At 36.7% G+C, this 23,671-nt stretch overlaps 1 protein-coding gene across 1 annotated transcript in view; it reads right to left on the bottom strand.

Annotated features, from left to right (window-relative positions):
• Positions 1-23,671, bottom strand: part of PSEN1 (presenilin 1) — a 57,894-nt gene that overhangs the window by 9,489 nt on the left and 24,734 nt on the right. Inside the window, exons 4-9 of the mRNA XM_090271101.1 lie at positions 22,955-23,208; positions 20,355-20,496; positions 13,914-13,981; positions 8,531-8,751; positions 3,886-3,984; positions 1,333-1,419 (exon numbers count right to left, since the gene is read on the bottom strand). Coding sequence (XP_090127227.1) covers positions 1,333-1,419; positions 3,886-3,984; positions 8,531-8,751; positions 13,914-13,981; positions 20,355-20,496; positions 22,955-23,208 — 871 coding nt within the window. The remainder of the gene's footprint in view (positions 1-1,332; positions 1,420-3,885; positions 3,985-8,530; positions 8,752-13,913; positions 13,982-20,354; positions 20,497-22,954; positions 23,209-23,671) is intronic.

Genomic DNA, 23,671 nt, shown 5'->3' with positions numbered 1-23,671 from the left:
GCAGTCTATCCAGCTTCTTCTCACTTCGTGGCCCTTGCCCATGTTGTTTCCTCTTCTGGAAATTTCTCCCCTTCTTCAGCTGGCCATCTATTATCCTTCCTCAGGGAAGCCTTCCTTGATTTTCCAGAATAAATGAAATTCCTGTATATAAACTTTCATAGCAACTTACACTTCTCCTTTATAGGACCTATCACAGCTGTCTGGATTATCTGTTGAATGTTTGTGTCTCCCCAAATAGGATATAAGCTCCACAGGGATGGGACATCTCCTTCAGTGCTCTATCCCCAGTGCCTAGCAAAGTATCAGGCGCACAATTCGGTGCTCAATCAACATTTGTCAAAATAAAACCTTAATGTGCCCAACACACGCTTATACTCACATGCATATAAACATATATACTCATAAGCAGCCAACCTTTTAATTTTCTTTAGCTTAACACAGGTTAAAATAACCAGACTTGTAGCAATTATTTCTAATATATTTCTGACGTATCTACTAGGTCTACTGTTGGCACAAAGTCATCTTGTTCGGCTGCCGTGGTCCCTGCAGCGTGAGCCTGATATCTTTGGGTCTCGAGCAGGAATCTTCTCGGTTACAACAGCAGTTTACTTGACTCCATAGAAGCTAAACTCCTCCTTTCCTGACAAACAGACTCAGTTAAGGCCCCTTTCACTTCTCTCACCAATCTTTATTCTGCCTGTTCTTCAGTTCCCTCATAAAGTTAGCCCTTTGCTTTTCTTTAAAGGAAAAAAAAAAAGTTTCCTTTCTTCTTGACTCTGGATAGTCTTGCTAGTCAACTCTTTCTAATAAGAACCCCTAACTTAGTTCTCCTTAAGGTCTTCAGTAGTCTCTACATGTGGGCCTTTCACTCTCCCACCCCAGGTCCTCATTATTCTCCTCCTCCCGAAAGTCATGTCCACCTGGAATATGTTATCTTCTCAGTATAAATATCATCACAAATAAAAATAAAATTATTTTTAAGTTACTCTGGCCATGTCAAACAAGATATTCTCATTTTTAATGTTTGGAGAGTGAGCTTACTATTTCTTTTTAAAATTGGCCTCATCTTGAACCTTTCCGTACTGGTATTAATGGTATTCAAGAGCAGAAATTCTCAACCTAGGGTGCCTTGGCTGTACTGTTGGGTTTGGAGCATATGAACTCCTTAATATTTATCTGTACTTAATAAGTATTACTACAGTTTTCAGGAGATTTTCAAAGGAATCTATGATGAAAGAAAGAAGTTAAAATCATAACTTTATAACTCATTGTTAGCCTGTAAGATGACAATGACCCTAAAAATTAGGAAATTACCAAACAAAAGTCACCTACTTTGTGCATTATAATTGGAGTTTTTGGATACCTTCCTCTGGGCCTCTGGGTCTCCTTTTGCCATATTCACCAACCACACCATTGTCGCTGTTGAAAAAGACAAAAGCCCAGGTAAGCGCTGGAAACACAGAAGAAAGTGCATGGATAGGTTAGCAGGCCATTAGTTCTCTACACAAATCATCAGTCCTCTTAATGTCCCCTTAAGAAACCTTAACAAGCAGAAGTAAATGCATAGTATAAGCCACAAAAGGTTCTCTTTGATTTTGGCATATAAAGATTCTGAAACTGAATGTTACTAGAGCTTTAAAACTGCAGCTGCTATTGTAAAACTGTTCTTCATATACAGTTCCTAAAAAGTAACCAAAAGAAGAACTGCTCAGGCCAGCAAGATTCCACTGAGACAATAGCTGGACTAGTTGAATATCCTAAAATAGTGTAAATTCAATGATAAAAATGACTTCTTGGAACTAAACTAGAGGACAAACTAGGGCTCATAGGAGTATCAGATGTTTATTATAATTGCAACGATGCATGGAGTAAGTTTCCTTCATATTATGTCTCACTTCCGGGATTTTTAATGATGCTAACCTGCGTTATATATAGGGAATAAGAAAAAAGGTTAGAAGTGATAAACATAAAGGGGAGGGTCAATTGTCCTCTTCTATATCCCTTCCACGAATATACAGATAAATAAATCTAGATACACATATATACACATGTTACATTTTAGTTAGAGACAATATGAAATCTTTAAAATGGTGTTTCTCATACATTCCAGTGGAATGAAAAATGGTATAGATGCTATTCGAGGGGAATTTGGAATATTTAACAAAACTACATATGCACTAACACTTCAATCCAAGAATATCACTTTGGGAATTTATCCTGAAAATATGCCAACAATAATATAAAAATGCATATAAACATGCACCATACAGGGCTACAGCAGGAACCAAATGCCCAACTTGGTCACAGTAAGCAATTTTAAACAAAATACTTGGCAACTATGTCTCTCTGGCCTTTTATCACTGAGTTTATAAGTATGCCCATGTTCCTAATACTCTCATAACTTATCAAAGAAATACACAACCAAAGATGATGAAAATTCTATAACAGGCATACTTATTCATGGTCTTCTTATTTGATGTCAAACAGGTTACATTATACAGTAACATAACTAACTAATCGAAGTCAACATAAGCCAATCCATGCAATACATTATTTAACTAAATCCAAACCCAAATAAGAAAAACAGAAGGGCAACCATCATGTACAAGGCTATGGATTTCTGTTGCCTTCTTGGCAACAAAGGCTACAGTTCTTTATTTGATTTATGCAAGTATGAAAAAATACTGCTATAAACTTTTGTTTTAACATTTAGTATTACTACAGAAACCAGGGGTCAACAGACTCTTTCTATAAAGGGCATAATAGTAAACATTTTGGGCTTGTGGGTCACATCTGGTCTCTATCACATTTTCTTCTTTATTCTTGTTTATTTTTCTGCTCAAGAACCTTTTACGATTCTCCTGCAATCATGAAAAGCATACAGGGATCTAAACCAGTTGCTCTAAGCTATCGTTGATCTTGCCCTAATCCTCCTTTTCAAACTCTTCCTAGTACTCTCCCCCTTTTGTACTTCATGTTCTAGTCAAATTGAACACTTTAAATCTGATAAAGAGGCCCCACACTTATACCTCCAAGACAGTCTTTTTTAAATATATGTTTTATTGATTATGCTGTTACAGTTGTCCCAATTTCTTTTCCCTCTGCTCCCCTCCACCCGGTGGCCCGCCTCCCTCTAGTTGTCCCCTCCTTTCCAAGCCATTCTTTGTGACAAGCCCACATTTGAAGTCAACTTCCATCTGTGCTTGCTGAAATCCTACCCCTCCTTAAAAATTCAATCAAAATGCGGTCTCTTCCACGAAGTCGTCCTTGATTCTCCAGCCAGATTTTCTCTCTTCTGAACTCTCTCTATGCTCAACCATGTCTCTTCTGAATCTGGTAACATCCTGCCCTGGATGTTGCTCATTTATATATTTGTACTATCTCGCCTCTAAAATGTTAAGCAAATGAGCTGAGGGGAAGGCAAAGTATCTTAATTGTCTTTATGTCCTTCACAGTGCTCTGTGGGAAATCAGGTCAGTGACCAATAAATATTTACGGAATGACTGGGAAGAGGATGACTAAAATAAAAGAAAAGGCGAGCGCGTTCTGAAGGAACAGTACAATTCTTTCAAAAGTGAGGGCAAGAGTCGCCTGCAACATATGCATATAACAAGCACTCAATAACATTTGCCTAAAAAGATTTTAATTGAGAATATTGGCTCCCCAACCTCTAAATATTTCTTCTGTCTGTACACATACTGAAAACTCTTGAACCAATGTCAGGTAGAAGATAATAATTTTCAAGGGAACAGAGACTTGTAAGAGTTCCATTAAAATGCTGTGTATTTAAAACAAAGTACCAAGGTAATGGCCATAGTTACATGTGTGTCAGTTCCTATAAATTCTAGGCTGCTTACTAATTAAACACCATCCCGAAGTACTTACAGGAGTAAATGAGAGCTGGAAAGAGAGTTTCATTTCTCTCCTGAGCTGTTTCAACCAACATACGAAGTGGGCCTTTTGGACATAAAACAGCCACCAAGTCTAGAAAGAAAAATAGAAAGGACATCAGAAAAAAGATATTGGCTAAATGGGTGTGTTAGAGAGAAATTAACCAATGGAAAAGGTTTAAATTTTGTTTTTTTACACAAACAGATGTTGAATGAATATGAAATAAATAGCAGGTAAACGGATGGAGGGGCAACCTAAACAAAACACACAAAACCATACAGAAGATGTGTGCAAATTTCATTTTAGTTTTGACTGCTATTGGGTTAGTTTACAATGTATCATCATTGGGTTCTAGGAATAAGTCTTCCCAGTTTGAAGAAAAGAGACCAAGATAATGATAAGACAGAACTATTGTACAGCAGTTGTCGGTTTCCAATAAGCAGAAATAGGGACAAGCCATTTCCAAACAAACCATACCTATGAGCCACAAATAGAAGCTTTACTCTAAGAGGAATTTAATAGAGGGTATTTGATTAAACTTTTCAAAATATGAGGAGCAGAGATTTGTCTCCTCTCCTCTTAAAAGATAATACAAGTACAATACTACTTTGGGGAACTTCAAATAAAAGAGAAGTAAAGGTTAAACAGAACAAAATAACTTATAAACCTTTCCGTGAGACAGTTTAACATTTCTTTAGTTCTCCTGTCAAAGGCACTAAACGTATTTTCACAAAAACAGCAACTCACGAGAAGAAGTGATATGCCTAAATTATTCTTGATTCTACCACCATCTCTATTAGTGGCAATTTTTCTTCATTTTTTGTCATAAAAATTCAGGATATAGAAAATAATTTCAAACACTTAAAAATATAAAACAAGTATAACTACGTTTGTAAAGGAAGCCTTGACAGCTTGTGTTGCCATTATGATCATCCAGATGCATTTAAGTAAAAAAACCCTCACGCCTGCAAGTGGCCATGTCTGTATACTACCACTTCTTCTACTACTACTAACAACAATATAATAAAACACACACAAAGAAATTGCTACTCTCACTGCTTCCACTTCAATTTGTTTTGCATAAGAGAAAAGGGAAATTTTCTATGCTCCAAAATAATGAGATTTTCAACCTGTTTGAAGCTGCCATGTCCTGTAACTATCTTGGTTTTATGACACACTTCCCCTTACAGAATTCCTAAGTAATAAATTCCCTTATTTTTAGAGCAATTAAAGTGAAATAATAACCTTTGTTACAAAATAAAGTATATCGAGACCCTCTGAAATATGAAATTGAGAATCATTTCTGTGAGTTTCAACTGGTATGCCGTGAGAAGCACACTGGTGTGCTGCAAGAATTTCTAAAACATGCAGTACCTGACTATTTAGTCAGGGGCACTGACGTCTTTTCCCTTAGATAGTCCAATAAAACAGTGACAACACCCAACACAACAGCTGTCCCGTGTGAATGAATCAAAGTTATGTTTTTTTGTTGTTGTTGGATCAGCAAAAAATATATTTTTTGTTGTGCTGCAGAATTTTAGTGATTAGTTTATGTGTGCCGTGAGATGAAAAAAGTTGTAAATTGCTGCTCTAAATATTAGATATAAAAGTCTCATATTACAAAGGAACTCAAAGCTCTCTAGAGGTAATTATTTGTATAATGTTCGGAAGAAACAGAGGGCTGATGGAGAAACAGTGTAATGTAGTAGAAAGAATACTCAACTTGGGATTCTCATTCTACATAAAATAGTGTAAGCTTGGGCAAATACTTTACCTCTATAAACTTCAGGTTTCTTAGGAAAACGAGAATAACTGGCTTGCTTACTACACACGATTATATAGAAAAAAATTAACAGATAATATTTATTGACAGATACTGTTCTATGTGTATTATATGTACTGTTCAATTTAATCTTACTAATAACCCAAACGTAGAAACAAGTCTGTGGTCACATAGCTAATAATGACAAGAGTAGAAGAGTCTGGATTTGAATGCAGGCAGTCTGTCACCAGAATTAGCTTTTTTTTAGTACCAAAAATGGAATCAGACTTTACTACTCTTCATTACAATTCACCCCTGATTAGGGAAATACACCACGTTCAATCAAACTCTGACTTGCTCTGTATGTCATACCGGCGCTCCATGAGGCCTGTGGCCTGAGACTACTAAGGAAGGTGAAAGCTCCACTGAACAATTGAAGAGCCTAATGTTGTGTAATTTTAGAGGAAGAACGTTAATGTCACAAATAACAATATCTGGAACTCCAAAGTGGCTAAGGCGAAACTTATATCGCGGGTTTAATATGTACAGAGGCATGTGTAAACTTGATTTATATTTGGTATTTGCGAGCCAAGAGATTCTCAGTTATATCCCCCAAAGAGGAAGACCTTGGATAAGTAAGTGCTGTCGCTACCATTGACAGAACCAGATGTCTAGACCATTGGCAATGACTGAAGAATCTGTGAAAATGCCCAAGGGCAGCCAATTGTTGACCAGGGTAAGATGACTGCCTAAAGTTCACCTTTTTGCTGACCCTTGGATCCCATCCTTTGATTCCTGGATTAAGGAATGAAAAGCAGCAATTCTCCAGTAAGCTCCATCACATTAGTATTAACATTGTCCATAATGTGCTCAAACTCCCAGTGCTGTTCATTTACTTCATCCCAAAGGGCTCCCGAGGTTGCCAATGGTCCCAGAGATGGGTGACATTATCTAGGACCTTGTCAACTGACAAAAAACAGAGGATAGAAGGGGCCAACCTCTCCTGTTGGTGGGATAGTCTAAAGGGCCCGGACTTAGCTCTGTCCTGTCAGTAACATTTTGGTCTTACCAAGGAGGCCCTGGTGGCTGGGGTAAACTTTGTAGAATGATGACTCCATGATACGCAGAATATGGAGTAGAAGGATATGGGGCATCACATATCCTGAAGATACTTGAGAACTTGTGTCTCAGAGAGCTCTGTATGCACTCCGAAACTGCCATTCTAACTGAGGCAGGCAGTTTCTCACCCCAGAAATCCATGGGCAACTTAGGATCATCATGGATGGTCCAGAGATTTCAGGTGGTATGAGAGGAGGTTGCTAAAGCCTCTACAGAGAATGATTCTCTGGGGGCAGGAAAAGGGAACACTAATGGGAGTGACTGTTGCATTACAACCTGGACAAATTCTAGAGTCCTTTGTTGTAGGAGGTCCCAATTCAAGATGGGCCAATTTGTGAGTAACAGTATAAGTAGGTTTACGTAAAGTTTTTAAGTGAAGAATATGTTGCCTACAGATCCCTCAAAATGTCTAAAAATACTGGGGATTGTTTTAACATTATGGGTGCAGAAAGGGTCAACTGCTATTTATTGACAGTGTCAGAGATGCAGAAGCCCTCAGTTTACCAAATAATTTTAAGGAATTTAACCAACATGGCAGACCCCTCTTTTTTGAGCTTCTTCCATCATCAATGTGATATTACTTCCGTGCTTCTGGAGAAAGCTGGACATGGTTAAGATATAGCCTGCAAAGACTATGTGCAATGCTAGGATGACTGAAATACCCCATGAGTAGCTAGGTAAAGATACAGTGTGCCCTTCTGAAGGTGAAGGCAGCTGGTTGTAGGAAAAAGGAGTAAACAGAACACATTAGTAAAATCTCTGACTACGATGTATTTACCATTGCTGATTGGATGGAGTCCAGCACTGGCATTCTTATTCATAGCTGTGGAATAATTAATGAACACTCTGCAAACTATCAAGTATTATATAACCTAAACTCATTATGAAGGTCAGACATAGAGTATAATACTTTAGTTTTATATGAGAATAGAACCAATCCAATTCTAGTTCCACAGATTTGTTCTTCGTCAATCAAGTGGGGATGATGAGGCTTCCTATTACAGGTCCCCTGACATTTTAATAAGCAAATATATAGGAATAAAAGATCACTACCTAGTTATAATACAGGGACCACATACTGACTCTAAAAACGGATCTCTGGCTTTCATGCAAGGCAATAGCCAAAGCACACATCTGTACAGCTGTCTTGGTTATTCATGGCTAGGGTACATTCTGACTGTTCAGAACCAATGTAACATCAGCTATTAATGAATTTGAATCTCACACTGCCCAAATTAGTTTTATTTTGAAAAGAATAATTCTACTTAAGTTGCCTTATAAAAAGTAGGTAACCTAATTTTGATCTGAAAATTAAATGAGCATTTTATGTGTTAAGCACTCTGTTGGTGCTTTTTAATATATATTCTGAACCCTTTTATACAAATCTGGGAAACATTGTTCCCTTTTTTCCAAATGAGGAAACTGAAGCTCAAATAGCCTGAGTCACTGTCCTAAGGTCATAAAGGCTGACAAAGGTAGAGAGAGAATTTAAATCTAAGTCTTCTGACCAGAAATCTGTGGAACCTTCCATTAATCTATCACTGAGTTAAACTGGAGGTAGTAATAAAACACTTTTTAAGAACTTAACATCAAAAAATTGAAATCTGTATATGAAAATGATACCATAGCTAATTAATTATTTACTGAAGAGCTGTGGGATATTACCACTATCATTTTCATAAGTCAAAATAACTGGGAAGGAAAACACACCAGTGAGGTATTTCTATGATAAATAAAATGATCAGTTTTGGGTTTTACCATATACTGAAATCACAGCCAAGATGAGCCACGCAGTCCACTCTGGGAGGTACTTGATAAATACCAAGGCCATGAGGGCACTGATCATAATGAGATATGCCTGCTGGAGTCGCAGTGGACCTTTCCAATGAATGGCGATCATTCCCACCACACCAAAATTCCAGATCAGGAGTGCAACAGTAATGTAGTCTATGGCAACGTTATAGGTTTTAAACACTTCCCTAAAAAAAAAATTAAACAGAGCTGTAATATGATTTATGTGCAATAATTTTTATCAAAACACTTAGAACTATGGTTCCCAAACATTAGTTACTCATATCCCACTTATATCAACTGTGCTATTATGTAACATTTTTATTTAAATTAATTCACTTTTGTCCTCAAGTTATTTTAACAGAAAACTCTATCATTCATATAAATGGGAAACCAGTAACTTAAAACTATAGCTGTAAAAAGTACAAAAAATTTTTAAAGGCCATATACCATCTAAAATACTATTCTGTACTTTGGGAAACTGTCATTTAAAATATCTAAAATTGAGCCCTTGCAGTCATCCTGATAGCTGAAAGGTCACAGGTTCGATTCCCAGTCAGGGCACATGCCTAGGTTGTGGGTCTGTTAAGGTTGCATAAAATAGGCAACCAATCAATGTTTCTCTCTCACATTCATGTTTTAATTTATGAAAAATATTTTATTGATTACGCTATTACAGTTGTCCCAATATTTTCCCCTTTGCCCCCCTCCACCCGATACCCTCATTCCCTCCAGCAATCCCGCCCTTAGTTCATGTCCGTAGATCATGAATATAAGTTCATTGGCTTCTCCATTTCCTATACTGGTATTAACACCCCCATCTATTTTGTACATATCAATTTATGCTTTTTAATCCCTGTACCTTTCCCCTGATTCTCCCCCTTCTCATTCCCAGCTGATGACCCTCCAACTGATCTCCATATCTATGATTCTGTTCCTGTGACGGTTGTTTGCTTAGTTTTTTTTTAGAGTCAGTTGTTGATAGTTGTAAATTTGTTGCCATTTTTATGTTCATGGTTTTGGTCTTCTTTTTCTTAAATAAGTCCCTTTACATTTCATATATTAATAAGATGATGAACTCCTTTAGCTTTACCTTGTCTGGGAAGTACTTTTATCTGCCTTTCCATTCTAAATGACAGCTTTGCTGAACAGAGTAATCTTGGTTGTAGGTCCTTGCTTTTCATCACTTTGAATACTTCTTGCCAGTCCCTTCTAACCTGCTGTTCCTTTTGAGAAATCAGCTGACAGTCTTATGGAATCTCCTTTGTAGGTAATTATCTGCTTTTCTCTTGTTGCTTTCAAGATTCTCTCTTTATCTTTAACGTTTGGCATTTCAATTACGATGTGTCCTAGTGTGGTCCTGTTTGGGTCCATCTTGTTTGGGATTCTCTGTGCTTCCTAAACTTATGTGTCTATTTCCTTCACCAAATTAGGGAAGTTTTCTTTAATCATTTTTTCAAATAAATTTTCATTTTCTTGCTCTTCCTCTTCTCCTTCTGGCATCCCTATGACTTGGATGTTAGTATGTTTGGAGATATACCAGAGGTTTCTTAGGCTATCCTCATTTTTTGAATTTTATTTTTCTTGATGTTCTGGTTGAATGTTTATTTCCTTCTTATATTCCAAATCATTGATTTGATAATTGGCTTCATCCCCTCCACTGTTGGTTCCCTGTAGATTTTTATTACATTTAATGTAACCTTCAGTTCTTCCTGAGTCGTTTTTATCCTGTTGCCGTACTCAATGAGTTCTTTGAGCACCATGATAACCAGTGTTTTGAATTTTACATGTGGTAGGTTGGTTATCTACATTTCATTTAATTATTTTTCTGGAATTTTGTTCTGTTCTTTTATTTGGGTCATATTTCTTTGTGTCCTTAATTTGGCAGCCTTCCTGTGTTTGTTTCTGTGTATTAGTTAGAGCTGCTTTGACTCCCTGTCTTAGCGTGGCCTATTGTAGAAGAGCAGGCCTATAAATTGTGTGGGGCATAGTCTTAGGTGATCACCAGGGTTGGGCGACCAATTTCACTGCTTTTTGGCTCTGTGTGGAGGGAGGGTTCAGAGAGGGGACAATGCTACTGCCTGGTTTCTGGAGGTTTGCCCGGCAGGAAGCTATTTCCCAGCACTAGCCCTGTTTCCAGTCTCCTCATTTATGAAATAATGTGTGAGTAGGGAAAGCAATATATTGATATATTAACTCCTGAAAGGATGCAGGATTTATCTTTAAATGATTGGATTCTGGTCATTTTTTACTAGTTTTCTCTTTATAATCTTGTAAAATGTCCCCCCCTCTTTTTTTTTACAATTAATGTTTAGCCATTTTTACAATGAAGAAAAATACAATTTTAATTTTGGGAGCAAAAAATTCCACCATCTAAATATAAGAGATTACAAGTATAAAATATGTCCTGGGTAACTAAGGAGAAATAAAAGCACTCATTTATTTAAGCACAAATTTTGGATGTTGGGACTATCTAGAAAGATGATTTTTCCATTTTGAAATCTCAAAAAAAATTTCAATTATCTGGACAATGTTACTATTTGTACCAAGTATTTCAGATATCCTAGCACTCAAAAGAAACAAACCACACATTATTATTAACCTTTGGCTAGGTAATACATGCATAAAATATAAAATTCACAACATATATTACCAAGAAAAGTAAGTTTTCCTCCCCACCTTGTTCCACAGTTCCCCTCTCCAAAGGAAAGCACTATTATTAGTTTTATGTGCATCCTTCCAAAGAGTGTCTATTCATATCATATTCATACACACCACACACACACAAACAAACACACATTCATTGATTCATTTTTAGTGCAAAAGGAAAAAGCTTTATTCAGGTGCCACGACCTGGGAGAATGGTGGACTTCCATCTCAAAGACCATCTCTCCTCTTTATATACCTTTTTATTAGACACCAATGATAGCATATTATATGTACTGTTCTATACGAGGCTTCTTCCTCTTAACAGTACTAATGAAGAACCTTCCACACTAATACAATAGTCCCTCTCTATATCGCGGTTCACTTACCGCGGCCTCACTGTATCATGGGATTTTTAAAAATATTATATTTAATTATTTATCACAGATTTTTCACTATATCGCAGGATTTTGCAGTACTGTATATGTATGTTGTTAAAGTTACGTAGGTTTAAGAGTGTAGAATATATTTAAGAACATAAGCAGTGTTTATAAAAGTGTGGAAAAGATTAATAAGGGAGTGGGAAAGGTTAATAAGGGACTGGGAACGGTTTATAAGTGTGTTGGAAGGGTTTATAAAGCCTTAAAATATATATAAATACTAAAATAAACATAAGGTTCCTACTTCTTGGATTTTCACCTACCGCGTGGGGGGGGTCTAGAATGTAATACCTGCGTTAAGTGAGGGAATACTGTATATCACAGCTGCCTCATTCTTTTAATGGCTTTATTGTATGGATGTACCATTATTTATTTAACCAGTTTTCTACTGAAGAATATTTAGACCAATTCATTCTTTTGCCATTAGAAACAATGCTACAATTACTATCTCTATAAATTAGTAGGTTCAGGATATAGGCACTGAAAATTTAAATGGATATGTCAAATCACTCTTAAAGGTAATACACCAATTTGTTTGTTTACTTCCCTGTAACCTTGCCAGCCTAGAATATCTACCCAACTATACTTAGTGATTCTAAGAGTCTTTTGGTTAGTTCTGAAACCAAGTAAACAAGTATTTTATCTCCAAATATTGAGAATTTAACCTTCTTTTATAAATGGTATGGCTCTTATTTCTGATTTGTATTCACTATTTCCTCCAGAGCAATGTTGGACAAGAGTAGAAATAAAGGAAATCCTCATCTTATTCCTGATGTTAACAGGCATGCTTCCAGAGTCTTCCCATTAGGATGATAATGACCTTTAGACAAGATTCATACGTTTTATCATGTTAAAGAAGTAATCACCTATTTGTTTTACTACAGAATTTGATCAAGAACAGGTGTTCAGCGCTCTTCCTCCTGGGAGCACGCCCATGCCTTTACCCGTCCTCCAGGCGTGTGACCTTTCCCTCTCTCTCTCTCCTAGGCTCCAAGGGCCTGTTCTCTGCCTCTGTAACTTGTTTCCTGATCCCATCCCTTCTACAGCTCACTTCTCCCACCTCTGTGACTTTCTAAATCAACTTTCTTATAGTCTGAAAAAAATAAACAGGTGTTGAATTTCATCAAATGCCTTTTAACATGTACAGAGATGATGACCTAGTAACACAGTGACTTAATTGAAATTCGCTAATAATGAAGCAGTCTTCCGTTCTGTGAAAAAAAACTCCACTTGGTCATAATGCATTATCCCTTCAATGTGTTTCCAAATCCTCTTTGTTAATATTTAATTACCCTTTTGATATCAATCAGCAGGATTGGTTTACAGTTTCCTTTTTCTTGATAATTTATATATTTTTTTGTATCAATGTTATGCTGGCTTCATCAAACGATTCTGCAACCTTTTTTTCTTTTTCTATCTTTTGGAACAGTTAAAATACTATCAGAATTTTCCATTCCTTAAAGGTTTAATATGAAACCATTTGGGTGTGGTACTGTTGTTACTGGCAGATGTAGGATGGGAACCTCTTTCAAGAACTTTGCCTCTATTTAGATTTTCTGCTACTTTAGTCGTTGGTTTTGATAACTTTTTTTCTAGAAAATCACCCACTTCTTACAGATGCTCACATTTCTTTTGTCTGTCATTATTCCCACTGCCTCTACCAAACTCTTCAACTTATGTATTAGTTTTATTGCTTCTGTTCCTAATTTAAGAGCTAGTCCAATGATTCACAGACTTCAATCTTCCACTGGTGCAGGGAAAAAGGCCAGGCTGGCAAATCTCTGAGTCTCTCTGTTCTCTTCAACAGAGTAGTTTTATTTGTTTCTATTTTATATGTAAAATTTTCATATAAGATTTCATTTGAAAGGAAGAAAAAGACCCACTGATGAAACAATATAAAGGTTTGAAAATCAATTAAATCATACATATACTTTCTTGAAATCCTATCTTAACATTCTGATTTATAGATTTAAACTAAAATATAAAATTTTTTTACTAAAAGAAATACATAAATTCTTCTAAAAGACTTAGAATTAACTATAGTCTTGAGTTCTTTCAGTTCTACTTATTATAAGGAAGGATCAACAAAAGAATATGCCCACTAGTAATATTAACTTGTCTTATATATACTAAGTATGACCTATATATGAAAACGATTATAATTTATGAGTAATTCTCCAATAAAGGACATGGCTTTAAGTGACAGTCAGAGACCCCAAATAGAGTTAATTTCTAAAAAACAGACCAAATATTTCACCACTTACCCCAAATAAATGAATGAGAAAAAGAACAGCAATAATAGAGATGAAATAATAAGCCAGGCATGGATGACCTAGAAAATAAAGAATTTCGATATAATTAACAGATCCTATAACCCTAAAAAACTGCAAATTTCTTACTTCAAAAATAGTGTGATTTCTGTACGTATTATTCTTTTCAAATGGCTGAACATATGGCTTTTCATATGGCTTTGGGTTCAGTGTACTGTTTAAGGCTAAACAACTCATAATAGTAAATAGAAATTTCAGCAAGACATATGTAGACCCTTGTTCCTTTACAAATAGGTAAAATTTTGAAAGGAATGAATTCTAAAATACCAAATTATCAATAGCGTCAACAGCTGACATTTAAACTTTAAAGTAGCAATACTTTCAGTGGAGAAATTTTGTAGTATTCCTGAAATAAATTGAATAAAATAAATAATTGATAAATAAAATTCAATAAAATTGAAAGTCATTCTCAGGCAATCTTTTGCACGCATACATTAACTGTACAGAGAAAACAGGCTTTCTAAACTATGCAACAATAATATTAGAATGCTTTCTACATTTATTTTATATTATGAATATATTACTACTGTATTATGAATTGTTTGAAATGCTTAGGAGTCCATCATTGTCATGCAGAATTCAGGGTTCTATATAAATATTTATCTCTATTACTCAGGTATAGCTTATTAATGTCAGAAATAGAATCAGAATTTGACTTCTATAACCTATTACACAAGGTAAACATTTTAAAGATTTATTTTTTATTTTCAGAGAGGGGAAGGGAGGGAAAAAGAAAGGGAGAGAAGTATTGATATGTGAGAGATACATCGATATGTTGCCTCTCACAAGTGCCCAACTGGGGACCTGACCTGCAACTCAGGCATGTGCCCTGACTGGGAATCAAACTGGCAACCTTTAGGTTCACAGGTCAGCACTCAATCCACTGAGCCACACCAGCCAGGGCAAGATGAATGTTTCAAATGGTAATTTTATGTAATGTGTATATTTAGGAAAATACTATACAACCTAAAAGTATGGAGTTTTAAAAACAGAATGACAACCATGATAAATTGCCAAGTAAAAGTGAAATTATTTCAAGGTGCATACGTCCATTATTTGCTCTAATTTCAATTAATTTTATTACTTAATGACAGAAGGAGCTACGGACTATTAACTTTTCCAGACATATATCTTAACTGGAACAGATCAAATCAACCCTTAAAAAAGGGAGAGGAAAAAACTCCTCCAAATCAAGAATACTGTTTTGTCTTCATTTTTTTCTAAATCTTCTACCCCTAACCCCCAGATTCAGTTATTCAGATAATCAGGCTCTAAGTTATTAAAGTCTAGATGTGATTGGAATTTATGTTAATTTTCTCTTGTGGTTCTGTTTTGATCATATAAGGTGATCTGTGATTATGAATTCCTCTGAGAGAAAAAAAAAAGACGTCTTTAAAATTTTCTCTGCCTCTCTTTCTTTAAAAAATACTTTATCAAGTTTAATTTCTAGTGTTTTTCCACAAACATTTTCTCAAAAATATTCTCTAACGCAACAAAGTTTAAAGGTTTTTACAGTGAACACCAATATACCACCTAAATTCTACATTCACATTTGCTGCACTTGCTTCATAACATTTCCATTCATCTCTCCTACACATCAAAGTAACCTTAAGACACCCGTCCATTTTCCTCTAAATACTTTAACTTTAGCTAAATAGTCTAAAGGCAGCCCTTACTACTCTATTTCCTCTGCAAAAAAAAAAAAAAACACTAAAAAACAGTAAGGTGTAAGCAGAAGCCCACTTGCACATGCTCTGAACCCATAACTATCCAAGCCAGAAATACGACAAAATATAAGTATTAATTGACTGCCTTTTCCATTTTCTGCCTTTTGAAGTGAAGAAACAAAATGGAGTCACTATAGTCAAGCTGCTAAATTACTAAAATCAAGTAGGTTGAAGCATGAGGAAATGATTCAATTCTTGTTTTAATTAGCCTGGGAATTTAAACTTTTGAACTTTCTAGTTCTGCATCAATGCCTTGATATACATCAGACCTTCAAATAACCCTCATTACTCCCTGAAGGACTAAGGAAAGAATGTTCGTGTAACCAGGCCGCCTGACATCCATTATCCAGACCACTGGTCATCTAGAGCAGTGATTTTTAAACCTTTTTCATCTCATGGCACCCACAAACTAATGACTACAATTCTGTGGCACACCAAAAAACGTATTTTTTGCCAATCTGACAAAAATAGGTATAATTTTTATTCATTCACACTGGATGGTTACTGTTGTGTTGGCTTTTGTCCTGTTTTTGACAGTCTAAGGAAAAAGAGGTCAGTGCCCTGAATAAATAGTAAGGCACGTGTTAAAAATTCTTGTGGTACACTGGTTGAAAATCACTGAGGCTTACCATCTGAGACTAATGCCAAGGCTAAGAATGCAGAAATGGTTCTTCTCAAGAATGTACTTTTGACTATAAGAACCCTTAGCTTTTCTTTCTTCTTTGGAACAGTCTGGGTATCGCCTAGTTATGTTTCCATAAGACCCTTAAACAAACCTTTACCATTTATTTCTAGCCAAAGCATCTTGATTCATTTATAATCAGCTAATACTTTTTAAGGTTTGTTTTTTTAGCTTCTTGTGCTTCTTACAGACATTCCACAACCAACTACTGACATAACAAATCATCACAACTATTTCCAAATAGGTTCTGGCAAGTTTCTGAATTTCTGACTCAAAAGTTCCTTTTATTTTACACTGGGAGTCAAAACAAGTCAAACAACTTCTATAGAACTGGCTGTGCTTGCTAAGACTTGAACTTTAAAAAGCAAAACAGAACGACATAAATGAGGGAGTAAATGTAGAAATCTAGCTATGAATATGAACCTTTTAGATGGTTTAAAATGAAGCATAATTAAGATACACAAAACTGACCACATTTATAAGGTTTGTCTGGAAAAAGTCCAGCCATTATTAATATAACGAGAACAGTTTGTGCCACATCAATGTAACCTGGCAGTCAGGGAGAGTGGACTGGAATGTGCGTGTGTGAACAATGATGCCTTCACTGTACTAGTCAGTGGGGGTGGTAGATGCTGTTGAGTGAGCATGTGTACTGTGTGGCCGTGGCATTCAAAATGACTGAGTAGAGCAATGAATCTGCATCAGATTTTGCGTTAAGCTTGAACACTGCTCCATGGAAACTATTGGGATGATTCAGAAGGCCGCAGCTGTGGGCAACTGGGGATTGGCAGCTTCATCACAACAACATGACCACCCGTGCACTGTCTTGTGCAGTTTTTGGCAAAACATCAAATTACCCAGGTGACTCTGCCCACTACAGCACATATTTGGCACCTTGTGACCTCTGGCTTTTCCCAAAACTAAGATCATCTTTGAAAGGGAAGAGATTTCACACCTTTGATACAATTCAGGAAAATTCTACAGGGCAGCTGATGTCAATAGGGAGAACTGTGCAAGGTTCCGAGGTGTCAATTTGAAGGGGACTGAGGCGTCATTGTCCTATGTACAATGTTTCTTGTATCTTCTTCAATAAATATCTCTTTTTCATATTACGTGGCTGGGTACGTTCTGGACAGACCTCATATATCAAGACAGGTTATAGGTAAAAAGGAGTAAAAGCTCACTTTACCCTATTTCTACCACCAAATGTTAACATAAAAGACAGACAGAATGCATGCAGCTGCTAATTGAGGACTCTGAAAAGTAAAGAGAGGTACGTGTGCTGGAGAATTCAAGTACCAGGGAACCAACAGTGAATTTACCACTCTACGTATTCCCTCTAGTACTACCCTCAACACATCTGCGTGGGCAGTGATTACCAAGGCAGTGAGAGAAACTGCAGAGCCCTCTAGTTCTGGCTAGAGGAGCAGGAGGCAAAGAGGCCTCCAAACACCAAACAAAGAATGCAACATCTCAGTTCCTGTGTTTTCCTTTTTCTCTCTTCTTTCACACTCACCCCCCAAATGATCCTGGAGTGATGGCAAAGAGGGCAGCAGGAGTCTAAAATTTAGAGGGAGAGGAAGCTTCCCATCAGATTATAGAAACTGAGGTTCCCTAAGAGTAAGGCAAGTGGCTCTCGCTGTATTTCTGTCCTCCCCCCTCTTGGTCCTGATGCTGGGAAAATAAAGCCCAGCTTTTTGAAACAGGGAAATCCAAAAGAACCAGAAAGTTTCAGGGAGACCACAGAAAGGAAGCAGCTCAGGAAAGCAACTGCTTAAAGCTTTTATGAACTTGTGAGCCCAACTTCAAGAGGGGCAGCTGGGTATATGATCCTAAACACACTCCCGATAAAATGTGAAGAATAGAAGTAGTACATAATCCAGCTAAAAGTCACAAAGTGAGTCCAATAAATCAGAGAAATGAAACTGGCAGGTAAACGCTTATAGGTAGACAATATATGTGGTGAAAAAAGGATCAAGCAAAGTATTTAAGATATGAGCACATTTAAACAGTGGGAGCAGAATGCTTCTTACATGGGTTTACGTCATTTGCTCTTTGGTTTTCTAAAGGTTGACGACTACCTGCCATCATCACGCACACATTTCCTCTTCAATCTTCTCCATATGCTAATGTCACTGCAGAGGGCCATCACTTAGGCTAACACTTCCACCCACTCACATGTTCAACAAACAGGGTTAAATGTAAAATTTTAGAGTTTATGAACATTGAAAAGGTATCTGATCTTACTACTAATCAACTAAATGCAAATTAAGACATTTTGTTTTGCCTATAAACATTAGCACAGATGTTTTTAAAAATGCAATTCTGGTGAAGGTGAGGTAAGACAAGATAGTCTCACCCACTACTAACGAGTGCTAAGTACAAATTAATAGTATCATTTAGAAAAGGCAATTCTGCATACTAAGATATGTAGATAATTTGCCTCAAAAATTTAGTGTCTAGAATTTTACCCTGAGAAAACAATTTGAAAAATTGAAAAAGTTCTATGCATAGATGTTTTTTAGAATACTGAAAAACTGCACACTGTTTAAATGTCCATCATGAGGGAAATTAGGGGAAGTACATTACATTATAATGCACTCATTGAGTTAAATATGATATAGTCATTGGACATATTTTCTAAGAATTTATAATATAGAAAAATGCTTATGCCAAAGTAAAAGTGAAGAAAGGACACATACTAATTATATTTTATTTTATCCATGTTAAAATATATACAACCCTGACTGGTGTGGCTCAGTGAGTTGGGCGTCATCCCACAAACTGAAAGGTTGAGGGTTTGGTTCCTGGTCAGGGCACGTGCCTGGGTTGTGAGTCAGGTACCCGGTTAGGGTGTGCAAGAGGCAGCTAATTGTTGTTTCTCTCACATGTTGATGTTTCTCTCCCTCCTTCTCCCTCCCTTCCCCTCTCTAAAAATAAACAAACAAAATCTTTAAAAATACACACACACACACACACACACACAGTAATAAATACTATAAGGAAATAGACAGACTTTGATATTTGGAAAGTTAATGTTTAGTTACTTGAGAGTGACCCTGAACGTTTATGATTTATAATAAAGGGTCTTTTTTTTTAAGGCACGAACCTGAAGTATGTGCTAGGCGGCTGAAATTCAGGAGTGAGTCACTTAAGAGCGTGAGCTAGGGGAGCAGAGCCTGAGAAAGTTGGCCTGTGTCTTTCCTGCACAACCTCCCCTGCCGTATTTCCCAAGGAAAGAATTACTGCTGGTGTAGGAGACGTGGTGAGGAAATGGATGGTCACCAATATTGAAGTGGAAATGTACCCAATCACTGATGAATTTAAGCCAGTATCTGAAGGTGATTTTATTGTTTTGTACTCAAGTATGAAAATATGAATTTTAAATTTATATATTATTTTATGGGGAAGATTATATCCTATGACACTCTTTGTAAATGATGGAATCCCAAAGGTCTTAGGATCTGTCCCTCTGGAATGTCACACATATGCCACAAATCAAAATGTTAAAAAAAACCATTTAGATTGTGATATAATATGAAAATATTTATTTTCCATTTATGCCTTTATGGATTTTTCTAATGTCCCACAATGAGGGGGTAAAAAACTAAACATTAACTTAGTTCTAGAATATAAGACCTTTTGCTTTACTATACTAAGTAAGGTATGATAGAAAAATCCAATCATAAAAAAAACATGGTGGAGCCTGGCTGGTATGGCTCAGTGGTTGAGCATCTTCCCACAAACAGAAAGATTGCTGGTTCATTCCCAGTCAGGGCACAACTGTGTTGCAGGCCAGGTCGTCAGTAGGGGGTGTGCGAGAGGCAACAGATTCATGTTTCTCTCACACATTGATATTTCTCTCCCTCTCTTTCTCCCTCCCTTCCCCTCTAAAAATAAATAAATAAAATCTTTAAAAAAAAAAGAACATGGCAGAAAGTAAAGCTGTTTCTCGGGCTCACTTACCTTATAGCACCTATATTTGTACAGAGCCACCAGGAGAATAGTCATAACAACAATGACGCTGATCATGATAGCAGCATTCAGAATCGAGTGCAGGGCTCTCTGGCCCACAGTCTCAGTGTCTTCCGTGAATGGAGTATAAATCCTATAATAAAACAAAATACAAAAGCCCCAGGTAAGTGTTACTGGATGGAAGGCGCAAACCATACACTCTCTCTAACACAAGCTTTGTTTCCTTGATTCAACTGATATATTACACCAAGAATTTTTAACCTAAGAAAAATAGCTATTGTCTAAAATAAGTGCTTCAAAGTAAAAGTATCATAGATATCTAAAATATGAAGAGTTGTGAACCAGACAATTGGCTCCATCTAGTGGATACTATATACTGAAATAATTACCTCATTAAATATTCTCCTACACAGATTATTAGTGATGTTTTAAAGAACCAGATTCTGCCACGTAAACTACCTAGGCTACAAGTGATTGCCAGAGGAAGGTAATATGGCTTATAATTATTATCTTTTATTTTTAGGGTGACTGCAACTGGGGTCATCTTGAGATAATGTCACATATCCATTTTTCCCCTTATTTCTCATTCACATAAAAACACTTTTATTCTCAGTGCTAATGTTCTCAACTAAAAGACTTAATTTCTGACACCCTTATAGTTAGGTGTGGCCATGAGACCAAGTAATGGCTAATGAGTTACGTATAAGCAAATCTATTGTGTAAAACTTCTCAGAAAGGAGTTAATTCTGCTGAGTGATATGTCTTATGTCCCTTTTGTCCCCCCTATTAAATAAATAATGTAAATTAATATACATTTGAATATTGGTACAAGTGAAAAAGAACAAGTTTCTATGAGAAAGAATACCAGAAAGTACCTAATTTTGTTAGGAGGATCAGAGAAGTTATCTTTGGCCTTAACATTTAAGTCAAGATGAGAAGGATGATAGGAATTAGTCCACCTAAATTAGAAAAGAAAAGAACATTCCAGGCAAAGAACAATGGACCTAATGGCCCAGAGATGGGAAAGATTACTATTCAACGCTTTACCTGATCAATTACAAATAAATTCAGCCCTATTATAGTGACACCACACAGGCAATACAATTCTATAGCTTTCATTTTCTCTACTTAAAGCAAATGCATTGTGTAGAACTCCTAAACAAGGAGTTAATTCTGCTCAGAGCTGTGTCTTATGCCCCTTTGTCCCCTACTCCTTCCTGCTTCCTGCTGTCTGAATGAAGGCTGGCACTCCAGCACCCACAATAACCTGGAGTACAGAAGCTAAGGAAGAAGAAGGAGCCTGAGTCCTTGATGAATGTGAAGCTGCTCAACCAATCTGGACTGACTACCTCTGCACTACTCTGTGGGCGAGAGATATAACATTATTAAGTCATTTAAACCAGCTGTTTTAATTTTAATGATGGGGTCAGCCAACTTCTGTAAAGAACTAGAGAGTAAATATTTTAAGTTTTGTGGGTGATAAGCTCTCTGTTGCAACCACTCAACTCTGCCATTACTGTATAAAAGCAGCAGAGACAATATATAAAAGAATGGACATAATTGTATTACAATAAAACTTCATTGACAAAAATCGGTGACAAGTAGATCTGACCTGTGGGCTAACCCCTGTTCGATAATATGTAGCCAAACTAACTCTAACTTAAATAGAGAATATTAATATTCCTCAATCTCTTTTGGCTATTTACTCTACTATCTGCCTGTCACTCATTGTCTTAGTCTTTCTTCCAAAGAATAATAGCTTGGCTTTCAGAACCCCATGCAGTGTTTCAGCCACTTGCCACTTTCAAATTCTAAAATCCACTTAAAACTTGTTTGTGCCCCACCAGAGTCCTAGAGACAGAACTAGGTGACACATGAATCAAGGCATTTTTCTTGGTGGCAAAGGGCTGACACTAACAGCAGCAGAGAATTTACACAACAGTTCCCCAAGAGTCTAGATAGCGTCAGCTTATATTAATTCTTCATCCTTTCATTTAACAACTTTTTTACTGAGCATTTATTATAAATCCCGGAAACAAAGTGCTCTGATAGGACATGCAGCACAGAAGGAAACCAGGTAGTAAATAAATAATGTAAATTAATATACATTTGAATATTGGTACAAGTGAAAAAGAACAAGTTTCTATGAGAAAGAATACCAGAAAGTACCTAGTTTTGTTAGGAGGATCAGAGAAGTTATCTTTGGCCTTAACACTTAAGTCAAGATGAGAAGGATGATAGAAATTAGTCCACCTAAATTAGAAAAGAAAAGAACATTCCAGACAAAGAACAATGGGCCCAATGGCTCTGAGATGGAAAAAGTTACTATTCAATGCTCTACCTGCTTAATTACAAATAAATTCAGCCCTATCTTAGTGACACCACACAGGAAATACAATTCTATAGCTTTCATTTTCTTTACTTAAAGCATCAAGTAATAAATAATCCCTTACTCTCTCAACTGCTCTGGCTAAAAGAGCCCTCTAGCCTTCATGCCCCTTCAGTGCAGAGGCCCTTAAGGTAATGATGACATGCTATACAGAACAGCTACACTGGCCTTGAGAATAATAGAACGAAACACTCATACATACAACTGCCCATCATTCCGGGTATAAAAGCTGACTGATTTGATGGTAGCCACCACTACCACCATACAGAGAGTCACGGGGACAAAGAGCATGATCACATGTTTGGCGCCATATTTCAGTGTCAGCTCCTCATCTTCTTCTTCATCTTGTTCCACCACCTGCAGTGCGTTACCCTGGGGTCCTCCATTAGATAATGGCTCAGGGTTGCCCCGCCTCCGCCTTTCATTGCTGTGCTCGTGCCGTTCTTTACCGTCATTCTAAAAGCAAAAGAAAATTTTTTCAATAAGTCAGATTCTCAGTAGAATTCAAGATATTCTATATCTAAAACATAAAATGTAACAATCAGAACTGAGATAAACAATAGGCTTATCGTTACTTGAGTTCTAAAAACTTGAGGTAAGGAAGAACCAATTTACAGTCTGTGTGCAGTTAAGAAGTCTAGATTGTTTACAGATTCACTGTGGGAACCCAGATCCTCCCTTTCACCTGGGTTGTGGTTTTCCCCATTCTCTCCCTCCATTCCCAGCCCAATACAGTTATACTCATCCTTCGACGTTTGGCTTAAAACTGGCATCTGCATGAAACTTTATTTGCTGCAGCTTCAAGCAGAGTCATATCAGCCTTTCAAAGTTCATGAAGTGCTTTCTACCTGTGGTTTTATACCAGATACACGAGGAACAATCTCACCTTCATTACTAATAAGATTTAAAGTCCTAAAGT

This window comes from Furipterus horrens, unplaced genomic scaffold (assembly GCF_987537825.1).
Source record: "Furipterus horrens unplaced genomic scaffold, mFurHor1.1.pri manual_scaffold_3, whole genome shotgun sequence".
NCBI lineage: Eukaryota > Metazoa > Chordata > Mammalia > Chiroptera > Furipteridae > Furipterus > Furipterus horrens.
The sequence above is the reverse complement of the archived record's forward strand: the minus strand, read 5'-3'. Positions and strand labels throughout refer to the sequence as shown.